The sequence below is a fragment of the Zingiber officinale genome, chromosome 9B (genome assembly GCF_018446385.1).
Source record: "Zingiber officinale cultivar Zhangliang chromosome 9B, Zo_v1.1, whole genome shotgun sequence".
NCBI lineage: Eukaryota > Viridiplantae > Streptophyta > Magnoliopsida > Zingiberales > Zingiberaceae > Zingiber > Zingiber officinale.
In genome coordinates, this window is record NC_056003.1 from 116,393,912 (window position 1) to 116,405,879 (window position 11,968).

Genomic DNA, 11,968 nt, shown 5'->3' on the forward strand with positions numbered 1-11,968 from the left:
AATTACAATCCTGTCGCAATTAAAAATGGATCATTTCTTAATTAATTTTTGATGGACTAGAAGATGTGATTTCTTATAAATCTCACATTACATATGCCCTATAATTTTTATTTTAAAATCAAATCAAGCTCAGTTATGGTGCGCAGGGCCGAAGTTATGGTGTAATGTCAGAGATCCAGATATAATATAAAAACAGTTGGATTATGCGTTTTAGTCAGTATAGTCCAAAATATTTGATTAATAGCATAAACTTCATTATAAGAAGCGTCGTTCTCCGCTCTCCGTGAAGTGAAGGCGAGGAGATGATCCAATTGCTGTTCACGCTGCTGCTGGCGGAGGTGCTCGCCGTGGCGGCGCTGCTCTTCCGCACCCCTCTGCGCAGGCTCCTCCTCCTCGGCCTCGACCGCCTCAAGCGCGGTCGCGGCCCCCTCGTGGTCAGGACCGTCGCCGCCACTGCCCTCGTGCTTCTCGGCTCCAGCCTCAACAGCATGGCCAAGATCCGCGCCCGGTCCTCAGCAGAGGAAGGCAGCTTCCTCACCCCGACCGATCAAGTTCTCCTCAGCCGACACCTCCTGGAGGCCTCCCTCATCGGTGCGTCACTCGCCCGTGCTTAGGGTTTCAGATCCTCCGACATTTAATTTGCCTTTTTTTCTTCCTAAATTAGGGTTTTCGATACCATTCGTGCATTACTGTTGAATTGAAGTTGCAAGCTTGACTTCTCGATGGGTATCCTTTTAAAAACAGCTCTTCCTCACATTATCCTTATTCTGCTTCCGTAGCTGATCGTTCAAAACCAACAAAGTTTTATAGAATTGAAGATCTCGGTCTGAATTTCACTTGGCGAGCTATGGTATGCTCTATCAACAATTATCATACAGGTTTGCCTATTGACAATGACTTGGTAGAGATCAGTCCTAGGTTGAAATAAAGTTGCAAGCTTGACTTCGCCATTGATGGAACTGAATATCTCCCATCTCTGCTACAGTTCGTGCCCTAACAGCACGCTATAGTCAAATCACTGTAATCCACTTTCTTTAATTGGGAAAATAGAGACTTTTCTCTTTCTTGAATCAAGTTTGAGACTCTGCTAGCAAGATACTCAATAAAACTTAGCTCTTTCTCAGGTTTATTACAATGGACTTTACTATGTCATATAGCCAGGTGATTTTGGTATACTGTAATGCCTGGATCTTCATGTTCAATCTTTGTTGAGATCTGAGTTAGGTTGAATTAAAGTTTCAAGATTGACCTCTCCATAGATACTTTTTTTTGAAAAGCGCTCTTTCTCACATCGGCCTCATCTCCTGTAGTTTGATCTTTCAAAACCAACCTAAGTTCATAGAGTTGAATATCTCCATCTGAATTACACCTTTCTTTTGTGACATCACACTATAGCTTCACCCTTTCTTTTATAGGGTTTAGAGACTTCTCTCTCTCTCTATATATATATATTCAAATTTGAGACTCTAGTGGCACAGAGGTTCAACAAAGTCTTGGTTGAGATGTGAGGTAGGTTGAATTAAAGTTGCAAGCTTGACCTCCATAGGTATACTTTCATAAACAGCTTGTTCTCTCATTAGTCATTTGTGGTCTGTAGTTTGTTTTATCAAAACCAATTTAAATTTCTATTAAATGTATATAATTAAATATCTCCCATCTCTTTCCTGCATAATATCACGCTAGAGACAAATCACTGCCAGACCACTGCTTTAATAGGTTTTCTTTTTTGAATCAAGTTTGAGACTCTACAAGCATAGTGGTTCAGTAAGATCATGGTGAGTAGTGTCTAATTTGCAGTCAAGTCAGTTGTTTACAATGTGCAGAACAATAGCTTATGAGTGGGAATTGGTTTAATAGCTAATCATTTTGTTTTGGTCACATCATTTTTGTGGATAGAACAATCTTAAGTTCAAACTTGAACTTAAGATTGTTCTAAGTCGTATGGAGGAATGGATATCGAGACTAATATACTAGTTATGGCATGGGCATAATATGTTGTAAATCAGTTAGAGCACTTGTCATTGTCATCATCAAATTGAGTTTGGCCCAACTATTTAGGGTTGAATACATGAATCTTAGTGACCCTCCGTTGAACTCATAGGATTAAGATTCGTTCTCATTGAATTAGACAAATTTTGAAATTGACTATCTAGAGGCCTAATGCAACCCTCAACCTTGTCATCAGGCTTGGGGGATCGGCATTGCAGCTTTCATTCAGTATTATAGTATCTGTACTTTCAAAATAACCTTGTAGATTTTGTAGGTTGACGGTCTTTCTAACTGTTTATACACTTATTATGAATATATATGTTATTGCCACAACTAAAGTGATCGGTGTTATATGTCTATGCAAACGTAAAAAGTGTTTGCAAGTTCTCAAACACTTCTGCTCAGCTGAGTAGATTTTGGAAAATAAGTTTGGGTTGTCTCTTTTCCCAACGTGTTACTTTCTCTTGAAGCACAAGTCGAGAACTCTCTCAGTATGGGTAGAATCATAGATAGGGAACAAAATGGCATTTTATTTAAAAGAAACTCATTTTCTTCTTCTTAGATTTGCTTAATCACATTTCAGGATCTCGATTCTTTATTTTTAAGATCTTAGAATTGAGAGTTTTGCAGGATATTCTCTGTTTCTTTCTCTAATCATCGACCGGCTTCACCATTATGGAAGAGAGCTGCACAGACTAAGAAAGAACATGGAGGGTGTAATGAAGCAAAATAGAGTATTAGAAGAGGCAAAAAGCAAGCACTTGGATGAGATAAATGGACGCAAAGACGAGATCAAAAGCCTCACCGAACAGATAAAGCAAATGAAACTGGCTTCGGAAGAAAAACTGAAGCAGTCGAAGACTGCCGAGGCGAATGCAGTGGCATTGAGTAAACAATCTGAAGGGTTACTACTTGAGTATGACCGCGTATTGGAGGAGAACCAAGGCCTTCGGGAACAATTGCAAAGACTCGATCGACATTTCTCACATTCTGATAGCAAGAAGAATTTGTGAGAATGGTCATGTGTGTGTGAAATTGATGACAAGTTTCTCTTCTACAATTTTATTTCAGTCATCGCCTGTGTTGAGTTTTGTATCCGTAAAATCGTGGCAAGTCAATGTGCTAATACTCTCCCAACTTGAGTGATCGATCGAGTGATCAGTTTTCTTTTTTCTTTTAATTTTTTATATCGAGTGATCAGTTATAAGCTTGTACCTATGTTGTAGTCTCTTAGAAGTTTGTCATTGTTCTATACTTGTTCCTTGTGATCCCATGTTTTCAATTTCTTTGGAGAAATTAATTTAAATAATAATGAATGAAAATATAAAAAGTTTCTCTTATTTTCTATTAAGGGTGTAAATGAACTAAGTCGTGCATGAGTTATTCGAAACTCGATTCGATAAAAGTTTGCTTGAGCTCGTTTAATGAGACTCGTTAAGATAAACAAATCAAGTTCAAGCTTCACAGTATTCGACATGTTAGCTCGTCAACATGTTCGTTGGTAAACTCATGAGTTAATTTTTAAATAAAAAAATAATAATTTTGATATTAAAATTATAGATTTTACACTCTACCTATAAAAAATATAGACAAATATATTAAATTTATTTATTAAAATAAAATTATAAATTTTAATAAAAATATTATAATTTTTTCTAAATATATAATTTAGTTTTTAATGAATATTTAAATTTATAATGTATATTTAATAAGCTCGTTTAGGTCGATAAAAGATTCAATAAACTCGTGAGTCATGAATATATATTCGTTAAATAAATCTCGAGCTCGGTTGGATTATAAATGAGTCAAACTCAAATATTTAAGAGTTCGACTCGATTACACTCCTATTTTCTATCTTGAAAATATTTTTATTTAAGCATCACTTAAATAAAATTAATTACTGATGTTTGGTTTCTAAAAAAAAACATTAACCATCATCATTAAACCATATTTATTTGAATTATTTTGGATCCATTAGTAGCATTTTTTTTTCCTTGGTATTTAAATCAAATTTATATGTTATTTCCTTTATTACAGAATATATTAATATTTTCGAATATGCTCAAATTAACATACGAAATGGTTTAAACCACGCCATTTAAATCAAAAATAGATGTTCTAGTTTCTCTAATTATAGCTCTCATTAAATAAAATAAAATAAAATAAACAAACAAATTTATATTACGAAATTTAAAAAATATAAAAAATTCATGAATTAAGACCTGGATAACATGTTAATAAATAACGTTGAAACCTAATTTGAACCAAACTTACAAAAAAACAAAAGAAATTAAATCAAGGTTAAATAATTATTTTAATAATTTATTCATTTTAAATTTTAATTCAATTATTTTATCAAATAAATCTAAACACCATAAAATTTAATTTGATTTACCTCATTTATAGCTAGATCCGTCCAATGTCCAATCAATAGGCCCGTTAATATTTTTTAATTGATGAAAGTTTATTAAAAAGAATAATTTTTTTTGGCAAAGCTTGACCCTAGGCCGCTTAAATGAGAATCAAATGTCCCATCCACCTAGACCATAATAAATTAACATTATAAATTGCTAGTTAGTTATTTAATAACTAATCAATAATTTTCTTTTCTATATAAAAAGAAAATAAATAATTTCTTTCAACAGTAAAATGGTTCATTTTGACTAGTGCAATTTAAAATTCAAAGGAAAGAAGTAAAAGTAATTCTGATTATTAGACTAATAGTTTTTTATCATTGAGAGAGAGGGGAAAAGTTTTTATATTTTAATAGTTAAGATTCTTTAATCATTTTTTTATCAATGACTATGATTTAGAATATGTTATTATCTAAATTCTATAAATAAAGAGTTCATTTCATCATTTCTACGTCATATTCTTTAGTCACATCCTCCAATTCCGAAATCTCAATCACTTCCGACTTTAATTCTCTAATTATAATGAAAGAAGAAGGTTCATTATCTCGATTTCGGAGAGGCAAGGAAATCCAAATAAGGATTATGATATTCAATTTATCGATAATAAGGCCAATACTTCTAAGGTTTAGGATACTCTTTAAAATCGTAAGGGATATGTAAGCAACATAAATAAGTGCTAGTCATTTTTATTTTATAAATTTATAAATTTTTATTTTTTAAATAATAATAATAATAATCTTGAATCATGGCGAATCGTGAACCAACGGTTTCAAACTATGAACTGGTGGTTCTGAATTATGAACTGACAAATCCGAACCATGAACCGTAATAGTTTTAGACGATTAAAGTTAATAGTCGACCTTGTTGGATTGAGATGCATGTGAGAGAGAGAGAGGGGGGGGGTCATGTGGCTTTAAAAAACTTGTCTTTTCGTTTTAAAAATAAGAGTACGCAGCGGAAAAAGAAAAAGATAGATTTGAAAAAAGACACAAACACGAGGATTTATTTGATTCGGAGCCTTCGGCGACTCCTACTCCAAGACCCAAGTCCCGTGGACCTTTTGATGGGTAATTTACTAAAAGCCTCTTCCGGAACTGTAGAGGGGATTGAGTATAAAAGAGTCTGAAAAGTGTAACAGACTACACTTTCCATTTGCAGAAATTAAGAATAGAAATTATGTTATGTTACCAAATATTTTCGTAGATGGTTTGCTTGAGCTCGATGTTTGGACAACTTCTCGATGATAGTTGGACGTAGTAGAGTTGAAGTAGGGCAGCAGCAGGAAGCCGGGGCAGTTAGAAGGCCAAATAGGGCGCGTAGGAGCTTGTGTAGAAGTTGATTCTTGAAACTTGGTCGAGATACCCTTATAAAAGGTGTGGAAGGTGCCTTCAATAGCCTTGAAAGTGCCTCCAACCCGTAAAGTATGATCTCGAACTTCTTCCTTCTTATATACGATGAAGTCTGAAGTTTATCCTATGGAAGGCGCTTCCATAGCACCGAAGGCGCCTTCCGTGAATAGTATGAAAGCGCCTTATAATGCTTGAAGGCGCTTCGAGTACTGTTCACCTGAGGTCATTTTGCTCCTTTTGCCCTGCAAAAAGTGTTAGTTCAATAACCTGCAAGACAATGTTAGCATAGTAATAATAAGGAGTAGTAATTAGATCCTGTCTTCACGAGACTAAGATATAGTTAAGGTCTCAATTTAAGTTTCCGAAATAGACATAAATTGGACCAATGCCTATTGTCCCTTCGAACGGGGACGCGTTCTCATTTAGTCACTCTCCTCAGTGACTTACCTCTACTTATCAGATGTAGAGTTACCTTTTAGAATCATACATCCGGACTTCAGGAATCAAACATCCCAACCTACTGAAATGGCACATCCGATCTTCTCTAATCAAGAATCGCACATCCCGACCTATCAGAATAGCACATCTGATCTTCTCCAATTAGAAATCGCACATTCTGACCCTTGCCAAAATCCCACATCTAGACTTCAACCTGTTGAGAATCGAACATCCCGACTTGCCAGAATCACACATCCAATTTTCAACCAATCAGGAATTGAACATCATGATTGGGGTTAGTCAACCCTGTACACTCGGTAATAAGGTTAGATCGCAGCATGTCTAACTTTAACCTATTTGTCATTCATCAAAACTCAGGTCTGACCATTGGTGCAAAGTGCACCAATAATCTTCCCCTTTTGATGCAATGATAACCCAGGTTAAAGTTAGAAAAATAATATAGAAGGAATAACAATAAAAATTAAGCAAGTTCTGTTTTATTCTCTTGAGCATTTTAGGGTTAAAGTTTTCAAGTTTTTAAATTTTCTTACATAATCCTTTTTTCTTATGTAACCCTTACTCTTCTCATTTGACATTCATAAAAAAAATATGAAAGTAAGTATACCAACGTATGGAAACACACAAGTCAGTATAAACTTTTCAAAATTAAGCATAAAAACTTATAGGTTAATTGTAAGGAGGAGTTTAGTGTTGAAAATATTTCCACTTAATTTTGAAAAAGTTTTCAAAATTTATAACTTAAAAGCTAACTTTTGCAAAATAATTTTCAAACTAACTTTTCAAAACATTTGAAGAATGGGTTGCAAAATGCTTTTCAAAACAATTTTTAAAATAAGCTTTTTCAACCAAGAAAAAAATTTCTAAGAATTTGATAGAGATGTTTTCAAAATAATTTAAATACAGGTTTTTAACTTAGAAATATTATTAAAATACTTTAAACAAGAGTTTTAACTTAGAAATATTTTCAAAATACGTTAAACAAGAGTTTTTTATTTAGAAATATTTTCAAAATATATTAAACAAGAGTTTTTAACTTAGAAATAATTTCAAAATACGTTAAACAAGAATTTTTAGCTTAGAAATATTTTCAAGATACTTTAAATAAGAGTTTTTAACTTAGAAATATTTTTAAAATATGTTAAACAAGAGTTTTTAACTTAGAAATATTTTTAAAATACTTTAAGTTACTTTAAGAAAAATAATTTTCAAACACAATTTTCAAATTCAAAAATAGAATTTTAGGAAATTTCAAAAATACATTTTTGAACTTATTCTTCGAATGTCCTCTCCTGAACCTGATATTATTTAAGAAAAATATTCATCTAGAAATTATCCTTAAATGTCTAACCATTAGTTATTAACTAAATATCAGAAGATAGCAGTGTTCACTTAGTTAGTCAAGTTAAGTAAATGTATCCAGTTAGTGCTTGACTAAAATGGATTACTTAATCTAATCATTGTCATTTTGGTATTTTTCCTCCAGACGTATATTGATGCACTGATATAAGCATCTGAAGTCCAGACAATAGATTTATGCATCTCACGTCGTTCTAAGTTTGTGCATACATAATCAAGGTAGACCCAGTGTGTTTGTGAGATGCTCGATACCTAGAACTATAGGAACATATTTTCTAAGGATTTGATCTAGTTTAAGGCCAAAATAATATTATAATTCTAAGAAAATAGATTTTTTTAAAAAATATATAAGTAAAGAATTTTTCCTAGAATTTTCAAACCATTTGAAAAATTATTTTGAAAATAGTAGTCCTAGTCTAAAAACGAATTTCCCAAATTAGTCAAAGAAAAGTAGCAAAGAGTAGCTAACTGTATATATCAAGTCAACTAGATATACAATGTATAATAGTGTACTAAAAATAATCAGGTCTGATCATCGTAAGCAGATAAAGGTGGGGTTGCTCAGCCACTCGTAACGCTCGAAGGATCGACTACACCTATATGTCTAGCTGTCGAAATATTGTGGTCATTTCTCCCAGGAGAGAGGTGAAACCTTCCGAGACTGACTGTCGGATCTATGCGAAAGACTCCTCAAGTCGAGCAAATTGGTCCTCGACGAAAAGGTAATTTGAGGGTTGGGTCGAAGTCGAGGGCTAGGTCGAAGTCGAGGGATGGGTCAAAGAAGGTCCAAGGAGCTCCTCAACTGTAAATGTCGGCAACTCCTCCCCCTTAGCCTGAATGATGGGTGGAAAATCATCCTTTGCCTCGTCTGAAATGTCTGGCTGCGATCCCACTATCCAAACTAGTCCCCCCTCAACCATGATGTCGATATGCACTAATGCAAGTTGACGTTGACCAATCTCATCATACGCACTAAGAGAAGTGGGCGTACCCTGAGTCATATCTACCCCTATGGTCAAAAATATGTACGTTAAAATGTGATAATAGGACATATGAACATGTCGCCTAGTGATGAGACTGATGCATGAATGACATTCTAAAATATGTGTAACGTAATGTCAATGTCTAAACACTAGAATAGTGCATACAGGAAGAAAGAATGGAACGGTCGCATCATCGCAACATCCCGAGATATGATCGATAAAATACAAGTGGCTAGAACTCGATACAAGACCGTCTTGAACCCTATGAGAAAGAGACATAAAGTCAGTCACAATAGGTAGTCTCTTCTCCCTAAAAAAATACATGTGGATAGTATCCAATGTAATATGGGAGTAGGGATCGTCAAATGGCAAATCCCTACTAAAGTAACACAAAAATGAATAGGTAGACCTCCTAAGTCCTAAGTTATCATACAATAGAATGGGAGAGATGCTCAAGTTCTTTCCACCAACTCTTGTGGAGTAAGTCAAATTATCAAGCTTAACCAGATTATTATAAAACTGGGCACACAAGTCTAGGATTACTAAATAACCACAGTAAACTAACATATCTAACTCGTAATAGTCAATGACCTCTATAATAGGGGCACAGTATCTGGTGAAAAAGGACCTACTCAAAAACCTATATTTAAGTACAATATATGTATGTTGTAGAAAATCTAGCCTAAGTCGCTCAGTGGGAAATCTAGCATTAATAGATGGGGTATTGCTCGATCTAGGAGTAACATTTCATTGTTTCCTAAAGTAGCATAGTGTCGTATACACATAAAAATTTATAAAATAAATATAGAAATAGCCAAAACTAACTATATAGATTGAATTAGAGTGTACCGAGGAGGCATTGTTGATGTTTGGGAGGAAAAAAGGAAGAAGATGGTGAAGATTCACTGCTGGAAGGCGACTTGAACGAGAAGAAAATACTAATAGAGATTGCCTCTGTTCGCTGTGTAAAGTCGGGTTGAAGGCACCTTCATCTTGATGGAAAGCGCCTTCCATGTGTGATGGAGGGTGCCTTCAACTGACAGAAGGTGCCTTCAATCGGTTAGGGCGGGATTTTTCCTGCCCTTCCGAGGGCTCCTCCGATTGTATGGGAGGCGCCTTCGGTGGCGGTAATAGTATTAATTTTTTTGTTATAAGTTTAAATTCTAATTAATTTAAATTTAATTTAATTTTAGTTTAATTTAATTCTTAGTCTTCTCACCCGATCTATATTTTTAATCAGGGAATCCTATTATTGTGTGAGATGAGTTAGGTTGAAATTCAAGGTTTAGTTTAACTAGTGTTAGATTCAAGTTTAGCTTTAGGTTCAACAAACATGCATTCTTTGGATAAACTTCTAAGCTATGTTGAGTCACTTGGATATCATTAAAGTGACCACGCCTTAGAAAATTTTTAAATAGTCTTATCCACTGAACTTATACAAAACATTGGTATAACCAATTAGGATTAGTAAGAACTAGGTTCAATTAGTTCCCCTAAGCTAAATGTACCAGATTGAAGTCATATCTTCCTAGACATGCATAGACAGAGCTTCCCTAACCTACTATCATCCAAAACTTCTCCAGTATCGTTTATCAAGTTAAACTTTTGTCCCTTTTTAATCTAGTCCTAATTACCCAGTGGGTAAATTATTATTTTTGGAGGTGTCAAATAGTTTGGAGTCTCCCCCTGAATTATTGGAATTTGGGTTTAGATTTTCGGTTTGTGTCGATTTACTTTATAGTTATAATAAACTTGATTATAGTTTAAGTTTACATTAATTTTGTTTAATTTGGGTTTTTTTAATTTTAGGTTTGAATTTATTTTTGGAGGTTTAATTTTTGAGGTTGAGAGTGATTTGTTTGGTTTATTTGGATTTATATAGTGAATTTTATCTTTTGGTACATAGTATTGATTGAGCCCTATTTACGTGGTTAGACATACTTTCGGAACCCAAGTTTTAGTTAATTTTGAAATTTGGGTTATCATTAAAAATGATTTGTATTTTATATTGGGTTTGTATCCGAGTCTGGATTTATTGTATACTGTTCTTTGGGAACCAAGCATCATGTTTAGATATTTGGTTAGGTAAACTTTTTCAATTGCCCTTTGAGCTTGTTGACTTGACTTTTCAGGACAGAGTTTTCTTCCTCAAGTTTTGTAACTTGAGTTGAACCTTTGTCTTGAACTTGGCTAGTCACCGAGTTAATGTTCAGTTGTTCCTTAAGGATGTTATTTTCTTTTAGGAGCTGTTTAGTGTGTTCCTCGATTTTAATTCATCTTTTATTTAGGCAAGCAATTACTTTAAATGAATTTATGTTGATAAAGGAATTTACCTCAGGTTAGTTTGACCCGGATGAATATTCGTGGCTCGACTCGTATTCAGATTTGTCTTCTTCGTCCGATTCACCTCCGGTTGCTATCAGTGCAAGGTAGCTTGCTTGCTTCAGTTCGTCTGCTCCCAATCCGTCCGAAAACTCGCCCCAAGTCACTTTTAGTGCTTTCTTTTGCTTTGTTTTTTTGACTTGGTCTTCGTTTGGGTATTCATATTTGAAGTGTCCCTTCTTGTTGCAGCTGTAGCATGTGACATTTTCCTTTGAGTTGTTGGATGCAGACTTGGACATCTTCTTCATGTAGTGTTTGGTGAAGTTTTTCTTACATCTAGTGAACACTTTCCTTACCAGGTTCATTAGTTGCTCTTCTTTGTCTGATTTTGATTCGAATTCAGTTTCAACTTCTGGTTTAGTTCCTTTCGAAGTATCTGTAAGAAAAACAATTTCTTTCTCGACCTTTAGGTCGTTAGTTTGTTCGTGTAGTTCAAGTTCGTAAAATAGTTCACCTAATTTTAACTTGGAGAGGTTCCTCGAAACCTTATAGGCATCTATGATAGATGCCCACAGTGCATTCTGAGGGAACAATTTAAGAGTGTACCTTATTACGTCTCAATTTTTGATCTGGTGTCCGATTAGGTGAAGACAAGACCTATCAATTTGGGTTGGGTCCGTCGAGTTTGGCCCGCCCCACCAAACAATTTAAGCAGGTTGAGTTGGAATTTTATCAACCTAAGCCCCCCATGGGCCAACCCGCCTAGGCCCGACCCGCGCGGGTCGGCCCGCGATGGGATTGGGTTGACCCGCGGGTTGAGAAACACATGTAAGCTAAGTTTTTTTATCAATTTATTATCTTTTTTTGTTATAATTTTAAAATAAAATAGTATTTTTCATCCCACATAACTACTCGTTTGTGTTCATTTATATTTAAAATACATATTTATGAATACATTTGGTTGATGAAACATTTCCAAAGTAAAACATTGAAAATATGAAATATTTTTTAATTTTTTTTTAAAAATTGATGGGTTCACAGGTTGGCCAGCCAAACCCGCAACCCACCTTGGATTGAGTTGGGTTGAAAATTTCCC

At 34.5% G+C, this 11,968-nt stretch overlaps 1 protein-coding gene across 1 annotated transcript; it reads left to right on the forward strand.

Annotated features, from left to right (window-relative positions):
* Positions 1-253: 253 nt before the first annotated feature.
* Positions 254-3,313, forward strand: LOC122024499 (B-cell receptor-associated protein 31-like). The gene is made up of 2 exons (XM_042583140.1): positions 254-591; positions 2,620-3,313. The coding sequence occupies exons 1-2, from the start codon at positions 303-305 to the stop codon at positions 3,000-3,002; spliced, it is 672 nt and encodes a 223-aa protein (XP_042439074.1). The 5' UTR covers positions 254-302; the 3' UTR covers positions 3,003-3,313.
* Positions 3,314-11,968: the final 8,655 nt, after the last annotated feature.